Here is a 19,338-nt window from a genome sequence, read left to right as displayed (position 1 = left end):
CCAGTGGGTGAATAAACTTGGTTTGAGATTTGACTAGTTGTCCGTTAGTTTTTCACTCTGTCTGTCAGAACCTAACATTGTAGAACAAAGCTTATTTAAAGAAAACATGAAATATACATTTTTTTTAAATCAAGATATTATTTTTAGGCCGTATCGCCCAGCCCTAATCTGGAACCAAAAAGGGTTCCTCCAGGGGTTCTCATATGGGGACAGCCGAAGAACCATTTTAGGTTTTAGATAGCAAATGTTTTCTAAGAGTGCAGTTGTGTAGCATATCTCTCTCAGACATGCTGGATCTTAGTATGTCCTAGGCTAAATATAAGCCTTCCACAACCATAAGACCCACTAATAATGTAATTATTTTATACAAATAGTTTAACCTACTTTTTTTTCAATAATCACTGATCTGGCTTTCAAGTCTGTCTATGAAAATGCCTATTTTGTAAAAAAGAAACTAAAAAAAAAACATGCATAATGCACATTCACTAAGAATAACTAACTTCTTGTAGCAGGCATTATAGAAAATGTACACGTGACTCGTAAACAATCGCTCAAGCATAAGCCTACGTGCTAGTAAGTAGCCAGCTAATCTTTATATTTCAAGTTTAGCTAAGTTGGACCTTTTTGCTAGCTAACAAGGTAGAACACACCCTTCTGTCTGTCTCCAACTGTTTGAACCTCATACTAGCCTGTCCACCTTGTTCAGATGTTGAAATCAAGTGGTCTACCTCATTTCTCAGAAAAAGACCGAATTGCCAATTCCTTATAGAACTGGGTTTTATGCTTATAGCACATTTATAAAACACAGACTAGAGAGCTAGTTTAACAGTCTTCGGCTAAAATGCTGCTAGCAGTTTTCCAGAATCAATGTTCATTGATACTCCCGTTTTAGCAGTGTCTGCGCGCAATTTGAGGAGTTGAGACATAGTGTGTCTGTTTAAATGGGAAGGTGCTTTACAACAGAAAGGGAGTGAATGAAACGAGACCAAAAAACAACAGGAGAACAAGAGGACATAAATACTCGTAAAAACGAGAAAAAAAATATTTGATTCTTGTGATACAGGCATTTGGAATACCGCTCTAAAACATACATTTGAATTAATCAAATTAGATACCTTATTCCAGGTAGAACATTTTGGTTCCAGGTAGACCCCTTTCAGGTTCCATAAAGAACCCTTTCCACAGCCTTCTACCTGAAACTGAAAAGGGTTATCTTATGGAGAACCCTTTTTTCTAAGAGTGTGGTAGTAAACCCCAGGGGATAGAGGTGATGGGATTATTGAAACGTGGATGGCAAAGCAGACTATCCTTGATGATGCTGCCTGACAATTTTTGCAAACTGATGAATCTCTGTTTACAGTAAATGTCAGCGTTTAGCATTGCACGGGAGGAAGGAGGGAGAAGCAGAGGGAGAAAGGGCCTGCCATGGCTGCTTTTGTATTCTGGACCAACCATTTCACTGTCATTTGGTAGGAATGAAAAGCAGAAATACACTGTATTTTACCATTAATTGTTGTTGGGTTCTAGTTTAAAATGTTGCTATACTAGAAGTTAACGGGTATGAGGAATGTATTGTATATGGTTGGGTCATTGGAGGTTGAATAAGTAGTTTCGGTCTGGAAAGTTACTAAGTAAGGGAAAAGGTCATCATTTGGTTGCGGTCACTGATAAGGTTGAATAGCTGTGGAGTAGTGAGGAATGAGGAACGAGGTCAGGTTAGGTTAGAAGAAGGGAGAAGGAACAGTTTCATTACACACCTTACTTAACCCCAAAAGGGTTCTACCTGAAACTAAAAAGGGTTCTCTTATGGAGACAGCCGAAGAACGCTTTTGAAACCCTTTTTTCTAAGAGTGTGGTAGTAAACCGCAGGGGATAGAGGTGATGGGAGAAGAACAGATGAGGGAGATGGTGGTCTGTCATACTGAGGGAGAAGTTGGATGATGCATGCAAAGTCTGAGCAGTGGAACGCAACCTCTGCTCAAGTGTAAAAAGGTGAACCTGCCAGCAGCATATTCCAACTGATTATGACTTGGGGGCATACACAAACACACACCTGAGCGGTCTGCCATGTTAGTGGGTGAATGTGTGACTCGTTTCCTTTCCTGGAGACGTCAGTCTTCTGCTGGGCTGTAAAAGGAGGTGAGGTGGTTCCGTGTTCACTAGATCAGAGGACGGTTCACCAGGAACACGGTAAGAGAAGATCATTTACTAATGCATACATACTTTTTCTCTTAAAGTCTCTTATTATTTGTGTGCAGTTAGGAATTGTAAAATGCCTAACAGTGTTTATGATCTTATAACTTGTATCTGATTACAATGAAAAGCATTTTTTCCCCCTAAATGCTCGCTTGTATTACGCTTGCAGTTAGGAATTGTACTGCAAATTCTTAACAGCAATTGAGCACGGAGGAAGGAAAGACAAACAAAAAGTTCCAATAGCAGACATTAGGTCTGGGAATTGCCAGGGATATTATCACGATACTTAGGTGCCGATACCATTATGAATTGCAATTCTCATGATTCTATATGTATTTGACAGCTGCACTTTCGGTTAGGGGCTCGTGAGTAAGCCTTTCACTGTAAGGTCTACACCTGTTGCATTGAACCATGTCGCACACCGTAGTTTAAAAACTCTGTGGGTAGTGCTAAAAACATCACATTTGAATTCTCCATCTTTATGCACCTTGGCCATTGTAGTCAATTGCAATCAATCCATTTTTTCCCTCAATTTCTCCCTAGGTTGTACTGCTGCCATCATACAGTCTGTCTCTCTCTCACAGGATTACCATGGAGAGAAACGGTTTGTTTTGCATCTTCGTCTTGTTGCTACCACTGGCCTTAGACTCTGCAGACATACCTGTCCTTAACTCAACAAAAGACCTCAGGAACATCGAGTTTGGCCACAGATTCCCTCGTCATGGCCTAATGCTACTACACTTCGTCTCTGGCGGCCTAAACGTCGATAACAACGATGCACTCATACCAACGTTCTTACCAGAAAGGGGAGACTGGGGCTTCCATCACTTTAATAACTATAACGTTTTTCCACAACTGCAAGATCAGAACAGACAGGGTTACTACGAAGTCGGGAATATCAACACACCAACAGCATACTCATTCGATCCTTATGTCACTCGCAGCTATTACCTTACCCCAGGAAACTTAGAGAGGAACATGGACAGGTTAGTTGTCAGAACAAGCCCCAACAGTCCACTGTTAGAGGCAGTCTACATCACACAGCACTATCGAAGCACTATCGAAGAAGCAGTGAGTATGTGAGTATGACCCCTATAACACCTACCAGATCAGCCCCGCCCTCCTGAGGGAGATCCGGACCGGCATCCATAACAGGGTGAACAGTGTGGACGTGTTTCTGCACGCTGCCGGCTATGACGTACATTTACATTACATTTACATTACGTAGACTCCAGAACCTTCACATGGAACTGCTCTGCCACTGATAGCACATACAAGGTTGAAGACGCAGGCAGAATGACTCTGAATGAGTCCCCTGCTATAATGAAAGGGGCAGTGGTGAATGACCACCACACAGAGTGCTATGCTGTTGTGCTCCAGGTGAAATCCACAGAAAGTGGGTACGCCCGGCTCACATGGGCTAATGTCGCTGACAGCCTACTGGATGTGGGGGTGATGCTGGCACTCTTTAATAAAGATGGGAAGAATCTCTTATCTCGCTCTCTTGACACGCGCAGCTACGGAACCTATGACACCAACCAGTACCTTAACCACGGCCTACAGGTCAAGCTGCTCTCCAAGGACGGGTCAGATGTCTTCATGAGAGGACCTCAGTATGATGACGCAGACAGGAAGGTTCCTGTTGGCATAGAGGGGTATGACGCCAGTCTGCAGCTCTACACTAAAGACGGCTTCGGATGCGCTCGCCTGTTCATCAATAAGACCTTCACTGATTGGAAGACTGAAGTACTCGTGGGTTGGATTCTACTCCAATCACAACTATTCTAGTCATTGTTACTATACTTACCAGTATGCTATCTATTTCACTAAACAGGATGACACATATGATATATATGATAAATATGATATATATTCGTATGAGTCTCGTTTGTCCATTCAACCTGGAGCTCAAGCTCGATTCTTCCTCAAGGAAACATATGATAACATTCTGGCAAAAACTAAACCATGGGAAAGGTAAAAAGGTGTCTGGAGGATTGCTGGTATTAGTATTAGTGTCTCCAGCCATGAGCGAGGTACTTAACCCATCAAACTGTTGAGCAAAAACAGTCATTTAGGGAGAAACCAGCAGAATCTTACAACACTTGGAATGAAATTGGAAAGCAGCAGTGTAATTTTAAAGGACCCAACAGAGAACACCTCAGTCATGTGATTACCAAAGAGCCCTGTCTCCACCGCTTACACGACACCACGCCGTCTCCCTGGCGACAGGGAGCAGCCAATCACCATGCTGACGGCAGTAGAGAGCAGACAGGATTGGACACATCTGACCCTTCTGTAACTCAGAGACTGATTAGAATACTACTAATACTACTCAGGTAATAAGATGGAGATGTGGGGAGAGGATGAGTGAATGAATCAAAAGGCATAAATCAGCATAATGCTACCTGACCTATGATAACTTCATAACTGCAATTGAACAAACTACCCTGACCAGACCAATCGAGCAAACCCTGATGTCTGTAATGTCTACATGTCAAATGTTTGTATTGTCTACTACCGTCAATTGTGTTACAGTTTTTCAATATAAATTGTAAAGTATATTTTGTTGTGTTCATGGAGCCCAGGAAGATTAGCCGTCGTCATGGCGTCAGCTAATGGGGATCTCAATAAAGATAGAGATGAATAACATTGTGTTATATTGAAGGCCATGATTATCAAGATTGCTAATGGATGAGTAGATTTGGTTGGGCTGGTTAGACTCACAATCTAACAACAGAGGAGCAGAGGAGGGCCAGCAGTATTTTGACTAGGGTTGCAAAATTCTGGGAACTTTCAATACATTTCACAGAAATAAATATATTTAAAGCAGTGGAGGCTGCTGAGGGGAGGACGGCTCATAATAATGGCTGGAATGGAGTGTAATGGCTGAAAATGGAGTGACTGAAATGGAATCATAACACATGAAAACCAGCTGTTTGATACCATTCCCTTCACTCCATTAAAGATAACTTACGGTCATTTTTCTCTCTATTAACTTGCCTGTTGGCCCTGCATTAAAAACCATATACGGTTAAATACAATTGTGATAAATAAAAACATTTTCCAATTAAATTTTCCAATTTCAACCAATTTCATTTAATGGCCTAAAAATTGACAGCTGTGCCATATAAATTGCAAAATAGTTTATTTTTGATGTACCCATTCCATGGCACATGATTTATGAATTGACACGCAAAACAACGCCGGATTCAAAACTTCAAATTTTTCTATTTAAATTATTATATTAAATTATTATACAAAATTCTTGCAACCAATAGAATGTTATATATATGGAGGATAAAATCTTCCCAGCTCTGCAGATTTTGCTGTGAGGAGGCAGAGCCATTAGATCATTTATTTTGTCCATATGTAGCTCGTTTTTGGTCACAGGTCCAGGAATGGCTGAAGAATTGCAACATTTGCCTAGAACTAACACTGCAGATAGCAGTACTGGGTGATTTGAAAAGTCATAATCAATCAATCAATAATATAATAACTATTTTTGCAAAAATGTTTATCTTTAATTTACAATCTGTAGAAGTGTAACAGTATAACTTTAAACCGTCCCCTCGCCCCGTCACGGGCGCGAACCAGGGACCCTCTGCACACATCAACAACTGACACCCACGAAGCGTCGTTACCCATCGCTCCACAAAAGCCGCGGCCCTTGCAGAGCAAGGTGCAACACTACTTCTAGGTTTCAGAGCAAGTGGCGTAACTGATTGAAACGCTACTAGCGCGTACCCGCTAACTAGCTAGCCATTTCACATCCGTTACACTCACCCCCCTTTCAACCTCCTCCTTTTCCGCAGCAACCAGTGATCCGGGTCAACAGCATCAATGTAACAGTATAACTTTAAACCGTCCCCTCGCCCCGACATGGGCGCGAACCAGGGACCCTCTGCACACATCAACAACTGACACCCACGAAGCGTCGTTACCCATCGCTCCACAAAAGCCACGGCCCTTGCAGAGCAAGGGGCAACACTACATCTAGGTTTCAGAGCAAGTGACGTAACTGATTGAAACGCTACTAGCGCGTACCCGCTAACTAGCTAGCCATTTCACATCCGTTACAGAAGCTTTGAAAATAGAGAGGTTCAGGACTTTTGTGAAGCATCACAGCACAGTTGAAAAATATATGGCAAATAGAAATCCAATATGGATGGTGTTAAGAGATACAGTAGATGGGAGGGGTTGAATGGAACTGAAGGGTGGGAATAATAACAACAAGATAACAAATGTAAAACATACAGGGTCTGTAAAATGTAAAATGTAAAATGTATATACATGTGAGGTCAGAAGTTTACATACACTTAGGTTGGAGTCATTTAAACTTGTTTTTCAACCACTCCACAAATTTCTTGTTAACAAACTATAGTTTTGGCAAGTCGGTTAGGACATCTACTTTGTGCGACACAAGTAATTTTTCCAACAATTCTTTACAGATATATTATTTCACTGATAATTCACTGTATCACAAATCCAGTGGGTCAGAAGTTTACATACAGTATGTTGACTGTGCCTTTAAACAGCTTGGAAAATTCCAGACAATTATGTAATAGCTTTAGAAGCGTCTGATAGGCTAATTGACATAATTTGAGTCAATTGGAGGTGTACCTGTGGATGTATTTCAAGGCCTACCTTCAAACTCAGTGGCTCTTTGCTTGACATCAAAAATTGTAGACCTCCACAAGTCTGGTTCATCCTTGGGAGCAATTTCCAAACACCTGAAGGTGCCACGTTCATCTGTACAAACAATAGTATGCAAGTATAAACATCTTGGGACCACGCAGCCGTCATACCGCTCAGGAAGGAGATGCGTTCTGTCTCCTAGAGATGATTGTACTTTGGTGCGAAAAGTGCAAATCAATCCCAGAACAACAGCAAAGGACCTTATGAAGATGCTGGAGGAAACAGGTATAAAATAACCTATATCCACAGTAAAACGAGTCCTATATCGACATAACCTGAAAGGCTGCTCAGCAAGGAGGAAGCCACTGCTCCAAAACCACCATAAAAAAGCCAGACTACGGTTTGCAACTGCACATGGGGACAAAGATCGTACTTTTTGGAGAATGTCCTCTGGTCTGATGAAACAAAAATAGAACTGTTTGGCCATAATCACCATCGTTATGTTAGGAGGAAAAAGGGGGAGGCTTGCAAGCCGAAGAACACCATCCCAACCGTGAAGCATGGGGGTGGTAGCCTCATGTTGTGGGGCTGCTTTGCTGCAAGAGGGACTGGTGCACTTCACAAAATTGATGGCATCATGAGAACGGAAAATGATGTGGATATATTGAAGCAACATCTCAAGACATCAGTCAGGAAGTTAAAGCTTGGTCGCAAATGGGTCTTCCAAATGGACAATGACCCCAAGCATACTTCCAAAGTTGTGGCAAAATGGCTTAAGGACAACAAAGTCAAGGTATTGGAGTTGCCATCACAAAGCCCTTACCTCAAGCCTATAGAAAATGTGTGGGCAGAACTGAAAAAGCGTGTGCAAGCAAGGAGGCCTACAAACCTGACTCAGTTACACCAGCTCTGTCAGGAGGAATGGGCCAAAATTCACCCAACTTATTATGTGAAGCTTGTGGAAGGCTACCCGAAATGTTTGACCCAAGTTAAACAATTTAAAGGCAATGCTACCAAATACCTATTGAGTGTATGTAAACTTCTGATCCACTGGGAATTTGATGAAAGAAATAAAAGCTGAAGTAAATCATTCTCTCTAATATTATTCAGACATTTCACATTCTTAAAATAAAGTGGTGATCCTAACTGACCTAAGAAAGGGAATATTTACTAGGATTAAATGTCAGGAATTGTGAAAAACTGAGTTTAAATGTATTTGGCTAAGGTGTATGTAAACTTCTGACTTCAACTGTATGTATGTATATGGATATATATATTTACCCCAAACATATATGGGGGATTGGAAATGATGCAGACAATTACATTGATGGAAGCAACAATCTTTCCGCAATAATAGAGCTGATCCACCCCCCATAAAATCTCTCAACCGTCTGGTTGAGAGAGAGAGAGAGAGAGAGAGAGAGAGAGAGAGAGAGAGAGAGAGAGAGAGAGAGAGAGAGAGAGAGAGAGAGAGAGAGAGAGAGAGAGAGAGAGAGAGAGATATTGACTGAGATTGACATTTTTGGCAAATCTTCAGTCAGATAAATGAATGCTACTTGTCCAACAGTCATCGGCTTTGACGGCTTGGCAGGATAGAAATGGTCAACAACAAATCATCAAATGAGATTCATTTCAATAAAGCCCATTTCAGGACTGGTATGGGGATATATTTCCTCATGATCTGTATACACACTTAGGCCTACAGCTGAGTGTATTACAAAAATATATACATCAAAATGAACTGCTGTGGAAAATCGTCCATAACGATACACAGACAATGTACACAGAAAATCTACCCTGTAGTGATCTTAGTATAAAAACAGGGACCTTTGATAAACACATGTAACCTTCAAACCCTTGAATCATGAACGACCTTCAATGCTTAGTAGTACAACTGTGACCGATTCCTGATAAACGCTATTCCTTTTGGAAGGATCCAAACTCAAACACAGAGAGACGGGAGAAGGCCATGTGATTGGTTGGGAGAACCCCTGACTTCTCAACAACAACAAAAAACAGTGACACTAGGGAGGGAGTATGGAAGGAGGGAAGGCTGTCCCAATCAATATATGAGAGTAAAAGTTGGCTCTGTAGAAGCGCTCAGTCATCCATCTTCTCCCACAGTGATGAAGCCCCTATGAATTCAGAGTGACCCTGTAAGGACCATCTGCTGACAGAGAGGGACTGAGCACCATCACACACTGTTCTAAACCAGTACGCGGACTCTCTCTCAGACACACACACACACTGTGACAAGGACACTGTAAGAACCGCTCCTCCTTCATGGAATAACAGCCTGCCTAATTGATTGTAGACGAGCTGTGTGTCCTGAAGGGTAGCCTACCGCTTTGTGTGTCTGTGTTCTGAACATACTCTGTAATGTGTGTGTTATCTGGTTTGCTATCACTACATTGATGCAAAGCTACTCCCAGTTGATTCAATTACTTCCAAAAAGCCCTCAAACCAAACAGCTATGCTGCCATAAAGCATTGCATCATCACCAGCCAATCGGCAGGCAGCAGTCATGTGCTTTGTGAAACAAAGACCTGGGGAATAAGCAGGTGCATGGCAAGAAAACAATGAAATATAGTCACATACCGTATAGTATAGACAAATACACAGACACGGTACAGAAAAATGCATAACATTAAAGCACACACACACACACACACTCATAGGTTTCGCAATTGCTATTCCCTGCTTGAAATAGGCCCATGGACAGACTGAAATGTTTGCTTGTGGCTGTATCTCTTCGATTCACGCTAGTGTCTCGTCTAATGAAAAGGAGAGAACAAATAAATAGAGAGGAGAGAGCAGATGAATAGAGGAGAGAGCAGAGGTACACAAGCCTTCTCAAGTGTCCTTTTAACTAACTACTCTAAGAGCTACCTTGAGATACTGTTGCATTAGCCCTAGGGCCAAGGCAGTGTGAAGCTGTACACGCACGCACAGCCACACACACACGCGCACACACTGACAGACACACGCACGGACGCACACACACACAAGAACAGGCACACACACGCACACACTTCATTCCACTCATCCCCTTATACAGTAGGCTGTGTTTGTTATCCTTCCGACATCGACAGCCATGCCGTGGTATCAGAATGTTTCCATCCCTCAGAGTAGTGTTATCTCCCTCACATACAGTATTACAGCATCCTGTCACTAGCAGCATGCCTACCGCTTCCCTCTGACATGACTTCTGCTCACTGGTGACCATCACTCAGCACACACATGATGTGTGTTGAACCCAATCCCACATAAACCCTACTATACAACGTTGTGTGAGCACAAAGCTCGGCCAAGATCGGATCCCTCTGCTCCAAGGTATCAGTAGGGGAATTAGACCCATACAAGGCAGGCTACTGGGCTGTAGCATACTTCTCCTATTAGTGCATTGTTTCTGTAACCTGGTTTCTGTAGCGTGTACCGGTCAACCTCAGTCAAGGGCTTAAGATAGACTTGCTTCCGTTTCATCATTAGAAACTGAATGGTGATATTTTCAGGCTACTTATTGCTGGCCTTCAGTTACCTCACTCAGCAAGTGGGCTACAGGCATACGGCTGACCTCGGCTGTGTCCCAAATGGCACCCTATTGCCTACATGGTGCACTACTTTGACCGGTGGCTATGAGGCTATGATCAAAAGTAGTGCACTAGGTAGGAAATAAGTGGCATCTGGGACGCAGGCCCTCATGTCTGTTTGGAGGAAAATAAGCCAGTGGCTCAGCTATTCAGCCTACTAATCCATTTCAATCCCTCCAAAAACCAGACAGCAGATAAAACCCCAAGGACGAACAGAATGAAGGATAGTGGACAGACAGACAAGAGTCCAAAGCAGCCCCGGCACATTTTGTTCTGGATATGACCGTTGACCAAAGGCATTTTAGGATACTGCAGTTTCTTTCTTTCTTTCTTTCATCTCTTGACCCTTTTTGAAAGCGGCTTTTCCTTTGAGGCATTTCAGGTTACGTGTTCTGGATGGCTACAGCAATAGAATCACACTTGTCTTTGGATCTAGTGTAAGCTCAGCCAGGACCAAGTCATCATCACTAAGAGAAAAGACTCTGGTTCAACTCCACCTCTCTCCTCTACAGTACTCTGCCATCTTCATTGTCATCCACATCCTTGTATTACTTACAGTGCATTTGGAAAGTATTCAGACACCTTGGCTTTTTCCACATTTTGTTACGTTACAGCCTTATTCTAAAATGGATTCAATTATTGTTTCCCCTCATCAATCTACACACAGTAGCCCATAATGACAAAGCAAAAACGTTTATTTATTTTTATTTTTGCAGATTTACAAAAAATTAAAAACATAAATACTTTATTTACGTAAGTATTCAGACCCTTTGCTATGACACTCAAAATTGAGCTCAGGTGCATCCTGTTTCCATTGATCATCATGGGGGGGTTTCTACAACTTGATTGGAGTCCACCCGTGACAAATCAATCGATTGGACATGATTTGAAAAAAATAAACACCTGTCTATTATACAGTTGAAGTCGGAAGTTTACATACACTTAGGTTGGAGTCATTAAAACTCGTTTTTCAACCACTCCACACATTTCTTGTTAACAAACTATAGTTTTGGCAAGTCGGTTAGGACATCTACTTTGTGCATGACACAAGTAATTTTTCCAACAATTGTTTACAGACAGATTATTTCACTGATAATTCACTGTATCACAATTCCAGTGGGTCAGAAGTTTACATACACTAAGTTGACTGTGCCTTTAAACAGCTTGGAAAATTCCAGACAATTATGTCATGGCTTTAGAAGCTTCTGATAGGCTAATTGACATAATTTGAGTCAATTGGAGGTGTACCTGTGGATGTATTCAAGGCCTACCTTCAAACTCAGTGCCTCTTTGCTTGACATCATGAGAAAATCAAAAGAAATCAGCCAAGACCTCAGAAAATAAATTGTAGACCTCCACAAGTCTGGTTCATCCTTGGGAGCAATTCCAAATGCCTGGAGGTACCACGTTCACCTGTACAAACAATAGTACGCAAGTATAAACACCATGGGACCACGCAGCCATCATACCGCTCACGAAGGAGACGCGTCCTGTCTCCTAGAGATGAATGTACTTTGGTGCGTATAGTGCAAATCAATCCCAGAACAACAGCAAAGGACCTTGTGAAGATGCTGGAGGAAACAGGTACAAAAGTATCTATATCCACAGTAAAACAAGTCCTATATCGACATAACCTGAAGCCGCTCAGCAAGGAAGAAGCCACTGCTCCAAAACCGCCATAAAAAAGCCAGACTACAGTTTGCAACTGCACATGGAGACAAAGATCGTACTTTTTGGAGAAATGTCCTCTGGTCTGATGAAACAAAAATAGAACTGTTGGCCATAATCACCATCGTTATGTTTGGAGGAAAAAGGAGGACGCTTGCAAGCTGAAGAACACCATCCCAACCGTGAAGCATGGGGGTGGCAGCATCATGTTGTGGGGGTGCTTTTGTAACAGTTTAACTTTACGTCCATCCCCTCGCCCCGACCTGGGCGCGAACCAGGGACCCTCTGCACACATCAACAACAGTCACCCACGAAGCATGGTTACCCATCGCTCCACAAAAGCCGCGGCCCCTTGCAGAGCAAGGGGAACCACCGATTGAAACGCTATTAGCGCGCACCACCGCTAACTAGCTAGCCATTTCACATCCGTTACACTTTGCTACAGGAGGGACTGGTGCACTTCACAAAATAGATGTCATCACAAGGGAGGAAAATTATGTGGATATATTGAAGCAACATCTCAAGACATCAGTCAGGAAGTTAAAGCTTGGTCGCAAATGGGTCTTCCAAATGGACAATGACCCCAAGCATACTTCCAAAGTTGTGGCAAAATGGCTTAAGGACAACAAAGTCAAGGTATTGGAGTGGCCATCACAAAGCCCTTGACCTCAAGCCTATAGAAAATGTGTGGGCAGAACTGAAAAAGCGGGTGCGAGCAAGGAGGCCTACAAACCTGACTCAGTTACACCAGCTCCGTCAGGAGGAATGGGCCAAAATTCACCCAACTTATTGTGGGACGCTTGTGGAAGGCAACCCAAAACGTTTGACCCAAGTTAAACAATTTAAAGGCAATGCTACCAAATATTAATTAAGTGTATGTAAACTTCTGACCCACTGGGAATGTGATGTTAGAAATAAAAGCTGAATGACATTTCACATTCTTAAAATATAGTGGTGATCCTAACTGACCTAAGACAGGGAATTTTTACTTGGGTTAAATGTCAGGAATTGTGAAAAACTGAGTTTAAATATATTTGGCTAAGGTGTATGTAAACTTCTGACTTCAACTGTAAGGTCCCACAGTTGACAGTGCATGTCAGAGCAAAAACCAAGGCATGAGGTCGAAGTTGTCCGTAGTTGTCCGAATTGTCCGTAGAGCTCTGAGACAGGATCGTATCGAGGCACAGATCTGGAGAAGGGTACCAAAAAATGTTTGCAGTATTGAAGGTTCCCAAGAACACAGTGGCCTTTATCATTCTTAAATGGAAAAACTTTGGAACCACCAAGACTCTTCCTAGAGCTGGCTGCTTGGCCAAACTGAGTGATCGGGGGAGAAGGGCCTTGGTCAGGGAGGTGACCAAGAACCCGATGGCCACTCTGACAGAGCTCTGGAGTTCCTCTGTGAAGATGGGAGAACCTTCCAGAAGGACAACCATCTCTGCAGCACTCCACCAATCAGGCCTTTATGGTAGAGTGGCCAGACGGAAGCCACTCCTCAGTAAAAGGCATATAACAGCCTTCTTGGAGTTTGCCAAAAGGCACCTAAAGACTCTCAGACCATGAGAAACAAGGTTCTCTGGTCTGATGAAACCAAGATTGAACTCTCGTCACGTCTGTAGGAAACCTGGCGCCATCTCTACGGTGAAGCATGGTGGTGGCAGCATCATGCTGTGGGGATGTTTTTCAGCGGCAGGGACTGAGAGACTAGTCAGGATCGAGGGAAAGATGAACGGAGAAAAAATACAGACCTTGATCCTTGATGAAAACCTGCTCCAGAGCGCTCAGGACCTCAGAAGGTTCACCTTACAACAGGACAACAACCCTAAGCACACAGCCAAGACAACACAGAAGTGACTCTCTGAATGTCCTTGAGGGACCCAGCAAGAGCTTGGACTTGAACCTGATCGAACATCTCTGGAGAGACCTGAAAATAGCTGTGCAGCAACACTCCCCGTCCAACCTTACAGAGCTTGAGAGGATCTGCAGAGAAGAATGGGAGAAACTCCCCAAATGCAGGTGTGCCAAGCTTGTAGCGTCATACCCGAATACATTGTATTGTCTAGCAACCTTGTGGCTTTGTACTGCTCCTGGCTTGTTCTTCCCTCAACCGTTACTTACACTACCATCTCATCTCTCCTAAACCCTCCTTTATTCTGTCATTTCTTTCATTCTCTCTCTCTCATCCTCCTTATCACTCTCTTCTCAACTGGTTTTCCCTCTAGCAACCAGACAGTCCCTGGTTGATGGGAAAATAAGAGCAGTGGAAGGGGAGGGGAAAAAAGAGGGGAAGAGACAGGAAAAAACAGAGAGGGAGGGAAAGAAAGGTACCAGAATTCCCCAAGCTATATTCCTCCCTCCACTCTGAGCAGTCAGCCATCTCTCCCTATTCCCCTTTTCTCTGCCTCTGTGTTTCTGTTACAGCTCCCTCCTTCTCTGGCTTATCAAAGACGCACATCCATCCCATTAGGGCTAAGGCATGCCTAAAGCCTTTTTTTATCCATCCCCCACCCCCCGACATACACACACCCTCTCACTCCTCTCTTGCTCTCACTCTCTCTAAGAATTCCTCTTTCTTACACTTGTCTCCCTCCATTTTCAGGGGTGTTTCAGCAAACCAAACCTGTGCACTGCTTTTTCCAGTTTGGAAACAGAGAAAGAGGGTGAGAGAGAGAGAGGGTGAGAGAGAGAGAGAGAGAGAGAGAGAGAGAGAGAGAGAGAGAGAGAGAGAGAGAGAGAGAGAGAGAGAGAGAGAGAGAGAGAGAGAGAGAGAGAGAGAGAGAGAGAGAGAGAGAGAGAGAGAGAGAGATATTTCCAATATTTGGAACCAAGGACTGATCACCCCAATCCACAAAAGTGGAGACAAATTTGACCCCAATAACTACCGTGGAATATGCGTCAACAGTAACCTTGGGAAAATACTCTGCATTATCATTAACAGCAGACTCGTACATTTCCTCAATGAAAACAATGTACTGAGCAAATGTCAAATTGGCTTTTTACCAAATTACCGTACAACAGACCATGTATTCACCCTACACACCCTAATTGACAACCAAACAAACCAAAACAAAGGCAAAGTCTTCTCATGCTTTGTTGATTTCAAAAAAGCCTTCGACTCAATTTGGCATGAGGGTCTGCTATACAAATTGATGGAAAGTGGTGTTGGGGGTAAAACATATGACATTATAAAATCCATGTACACAAACAACAAGTGTGCGGTTAAAATTGGCAAAAAACACACACATTTCTTCACACAGGGTCGTGGGGTGAGACAGGGATGCAGCTTAAGCCCCACCCTCTTCAACATATATATCAACGAATTGGCGCGGGCACTAGAACAGTCTGCAGCACCCGGTCTCACCCTACTAGAATCCGAAGTCAAATGTCTACTGTTTGCTGATGATCTGGTGCTTCTGTCACCAACCAAGGAGGGCCTACAGCAGCACCTAGATCTTCTGCACAGATTCTGTCAGACCTGGGCCCTGACAGTAAATCTCAGTAAGACCAAAATAATGGTGTTCCAAAAAAGGTCCAGTCACCAGGACCACAAATTCCATCTAGACACCGTTGCCCTAGAGCACACAAAAAACTATACATACCTCGGCCTAAACATCAGCACCACAGGTAACTTCCACAAAGCTGTGAACGATCTGAGAGACAAGGCAAGAAGGGCCTTCTATGCCATCAAAAGGAACATAAATTTCAACATACCAATTAGGATCTGGCTAAAAATACTTGAATCAGTCATAGAGCCCATTGCCCTTTATGGTTGTGAGGTCTGGGGTCCGCTCACCAACCAAGATTTCACAAAATGGGACAAACACCAAATTGAGACTCTGCATGCAGAATTCTGCAAAAATATCCTCCGTGTACAACGTAGAACACCAAATAATGCATGCAGAGCAGAATTAGGCCGATACCCACTAATTATCAAAATCCAGAAAAGAGCCGTTAAATTCTACAACCACCTAAAAGGAAGCGATTCCCAAACCTTCCATAACAAAGCCATCACCTACAGAGAGATGAACCTGGAGAAGAGTCCCCTAAGCAAGCTGGTCCTAGGGCTCTGTTCACAAACACAAACACACCCCACAGAGCCCCAGGACAACAGCACAATTAGACCCAACCAAATCATGAGAAAACAAAAAGATAATTACTTGACACATTGGAAAGAATTAACAAAAAAACAGAGCAAACTAGAATGCTATTTGGCCCTAAACAGAGAGTACACAGTGGCAGAATACCTGACCACTGTGACTGACCCAAACTTAAGGAAAGCTTTGACTATGTACAGACTCAGTGAGCATAGCCTTGCTATTGAGAAAGGCCGCCGTAGGCAGACATGGCTCTCAAGAGAAGACAGGCTATGTGCTCACTGCCCACAAAATGAGGTGGAAACTGAGCTGCACTTCCTAACCTCCTGCCCAATGTATGACCATATTAGAGAGACATATTTCCCTCAGATTACACAGATCCACAAAGAATTCGAAAACAAATCCAATTTTGATAAACTCCCATATCTACTGGGTGAAATTCCACAGTGTGCCATCACAGCAGCAAGATTTGTGACCTGTTGCCACAAGAAAAGGGCAACCAGTGAAGAACAAACACCATTGTAAATACAACCCATATTTATGCTTATTTATTTTAACTTGTGTACTTTAACCATTTGTACATTGTTACAACACTGTATATATATAATATGACATTTGTAATGTCTTTTTTGTTTTGAAACTTCTGTATGTGTAATGTTTACTGTTAATTTGTATTGTTTATTTCACTTTTGTATATTATCTACCTCACTTGCTTTGGCAATGTTAACACATGTTTCCCATGCCAATAAAGCCCCTTGAATTGAATTGAATTGAATTGAGAGAGAGAGAGAGAGAGAGAGAGAGAGAGAGAGAGAGAGAGAGAGAGAGAGAGAGAGAGAGAGAGAGAGAGAGAGAGAGAGAGAAAAAGAGACAGACAGACAGACACAGAGACAGACATCAAAAGCACACCAGCAGGAAACAGTGCTAACCCACCCACTCCTCCATTAACAGCACCATCCCATTTTACACACACACAAACAAATTGACTGTGCTCTACACACCCATTCATTTCCATCTCACTTTCTCTCTCTCCCTCTCTCACACACACAATCCTTGGAACGCTTCACTTCCCCGAGGCTTCCCATGAGGCTGACAGATGCAGCTGTTGTCACCGCCACCTCCACACACCGGTATATCCACCTTCTGTTCACCTCACCTCACACACACACACACACACACACACACACACACACACACACACACACACACACACACACACACACACACACACACACACACACACACACACACACACACACACACACACACACACACACACACACACACACACACACACACACCAGCATCTCCTGCCTCAGTAATGACCGTTCTATTCCCCCAGCTCTGCACAAGCCCCTTCCCATTTCCCGGCTCTTCCGCACATGCATGCATCCTGCAACCTCCACCTAATCCCTCCAGCATCTCTCTCATCCACAACCCCACATCCCCTCACCCTTTCCCCAGCCACCCTGCATCCTTGTCCCCGTCATCAGCCTGGATCTGTTCAGAGCATCACATTCTAGCAATGCCTCATCGCCAGCGCCCACATCCAACCCCACACTCCCTGCTGGGAGAGAATCTGATAGCACAGCCAGCAGATTGGAAAATAAAACACATTGCAAAATAAAATCAAGCTGCTACTTATGTATACATGGAGATAGTAGCGTTGACATGCCTTGGGATGGTGCATTGCCCATGCTGCGACGCGGACAGCTAGAGCCGAGAGTGATCGCGTTTCCTGTTCCTCCTCTTTTTTCTCCTCCCTCCTGTCCCTCGCGTTCTCTTCTTCACACAAGCGTTTAGTCTCTCCTTCCTCGTGCCGTCCCCGCTTCCTATTCGTTCCTCTCTTTCTTCCGTCCTCCTTCCCTTTGTCTCTCTCTCTCTCCGTCTTCCTCTTGCTCTCTTGGATCCTCCTCGGCGAGATGGCTGTGAGCCAGCAGCTGAGCTCTGATAGCTGTGAGCGTGTGTGTGTGTGTGTGAGAGAGGCGTACTCTTTAGCAATAAGTGCCTAAGAGAGTGTGTGTGCCTGTGCAGAGATGCTCAGCACACGGCTAAGAATGAACAAAAATGTTGTTCATGATAGTTTATTGTGCTCCCTCTGTCTCTTTCTCTCTCGATCTCTCCTGTTTCTCTCCATTGCACACCTCTCTCTCTTTCCATCTCTCTCTCTCTCTCTCCCTCTCTCTTAAAGGCACAGGCAGTGCGTTGCATTGCTACAGTCCTGGGGGCGCATCTCTCGCACCGAGAGATGATATGGTAACCAACGGGAGCCAAGGGACTTGGTCTTGTGGAGCTCAGAACCAGAGCTCGGTGGAGAAACGCTCCCCAGTAATGAGAGAGGAGGCTGGGGGAGATGGTGATCCTTTCTAGGTCCCTCAACCACACACTCAATCTGAGGAAGATTGTGTGTAATGTGTATACAAGAAGATATGGTGGATGGGAGAGAGAGAGAGAGAGAGAGAGAGAGAGAGAGAGAGAGAGAGAGAGAGAGAGAGAGAGAGGGAGAGGGAGAGGGAGAGGGAGAGGGAGAGGGAGAGGGAGAGGGAGAGAGAGAGAGAGAGAGAGAGAGAGAGAGAGAGAGAGAGAGCATGGAGATGGTGTACTGTACCAGTAGTCTTTGGCCCATGCAGAGAGGGCATTAGCTCACTATCACGGCCAGTGTTATGCTGTCAGCCCACTTTCCCACTCCACTGATGACCACAACAATAAAGTTATGAGTTCAGTTTCATACTTATAAAAAATGGTGAGGTGAAAATACCGCCCTGTGACTGGAGCAGCTCTGGATAGCTCTGTGGTGGGCGGGCCAGAGGCAAAGTTACTCTTGACAGGCAGCTGCAACACAATGTAAGTCCACAGGGACACGAACCTGAGAGGGGGTGACATGATGGAAATGTGGAGAGTAAAGGTTACCTTGGTAACCCTGGCATCACCTGTTATCAAATGTTATTAGTCACATGCTCCGAATAGAACAGGTGTAGACCTTACAGTGTAATACTTACTTACGAGCCCCTAACCAACAATGTAGTTTAAAAAAATATGGATAAGAATAAGAAATAAAAATAAAAAGTAATTAAAGAGCAGCAGTAAAATAACAATAGCGAGACTATATACAGAGGGGTACCGCTACAGAGTCAATGTGCGGGGGCACCGGTTAG

At 43.7% G+C, this 19,338-nt stretch overlaps 1 protein-coding gene across 1 annotated transcript in view; it reads right to left on the bottom strand.

The window, feature by feature from the left end:
- The window catches only part of LOC139578454 (SRC kinase signaling inhibitor 1-like), a 193,764-nt gene extending 175,398 nt beyond the window's left edge, over nt 1–18,366 (bottom strand). The window contains exon 1 of the mRNA XM_071406062.1: nt 17,859–18,366. Within this exon, the coding sequence (XP_071262163.1) occupies nt 17,859–17,880 (22 nt within the window). The 5' untranslated portion in view covers nt 17,881–18,366. The remainder of the gene's footprint in view (nt 1–17,858) is intronic.
- Nucleotides 18,367–19,338: the final 972 nt, after the last annotated feature.

This window comes from Salvelinus alpinus, chromosome 1 (genome assembly GCF_045679555.1).
Source record: "Salvelinus alpinus chromosome 1, SLU_Salpinus.1, whole genome shotgun sequence".
Classification (NCBI taxonomy): domain Eukaryota; kingdom Metazoa; phylum Chordata; class Actinopteri; order Salmoniformes; family Salmonidae; genus Salvelinus; species Salvelinus alpinus.
Note: the sequence above shows the minus strand (reverse complement) of the source record. Positions and strands in the feature narration are given on the sequence as shown.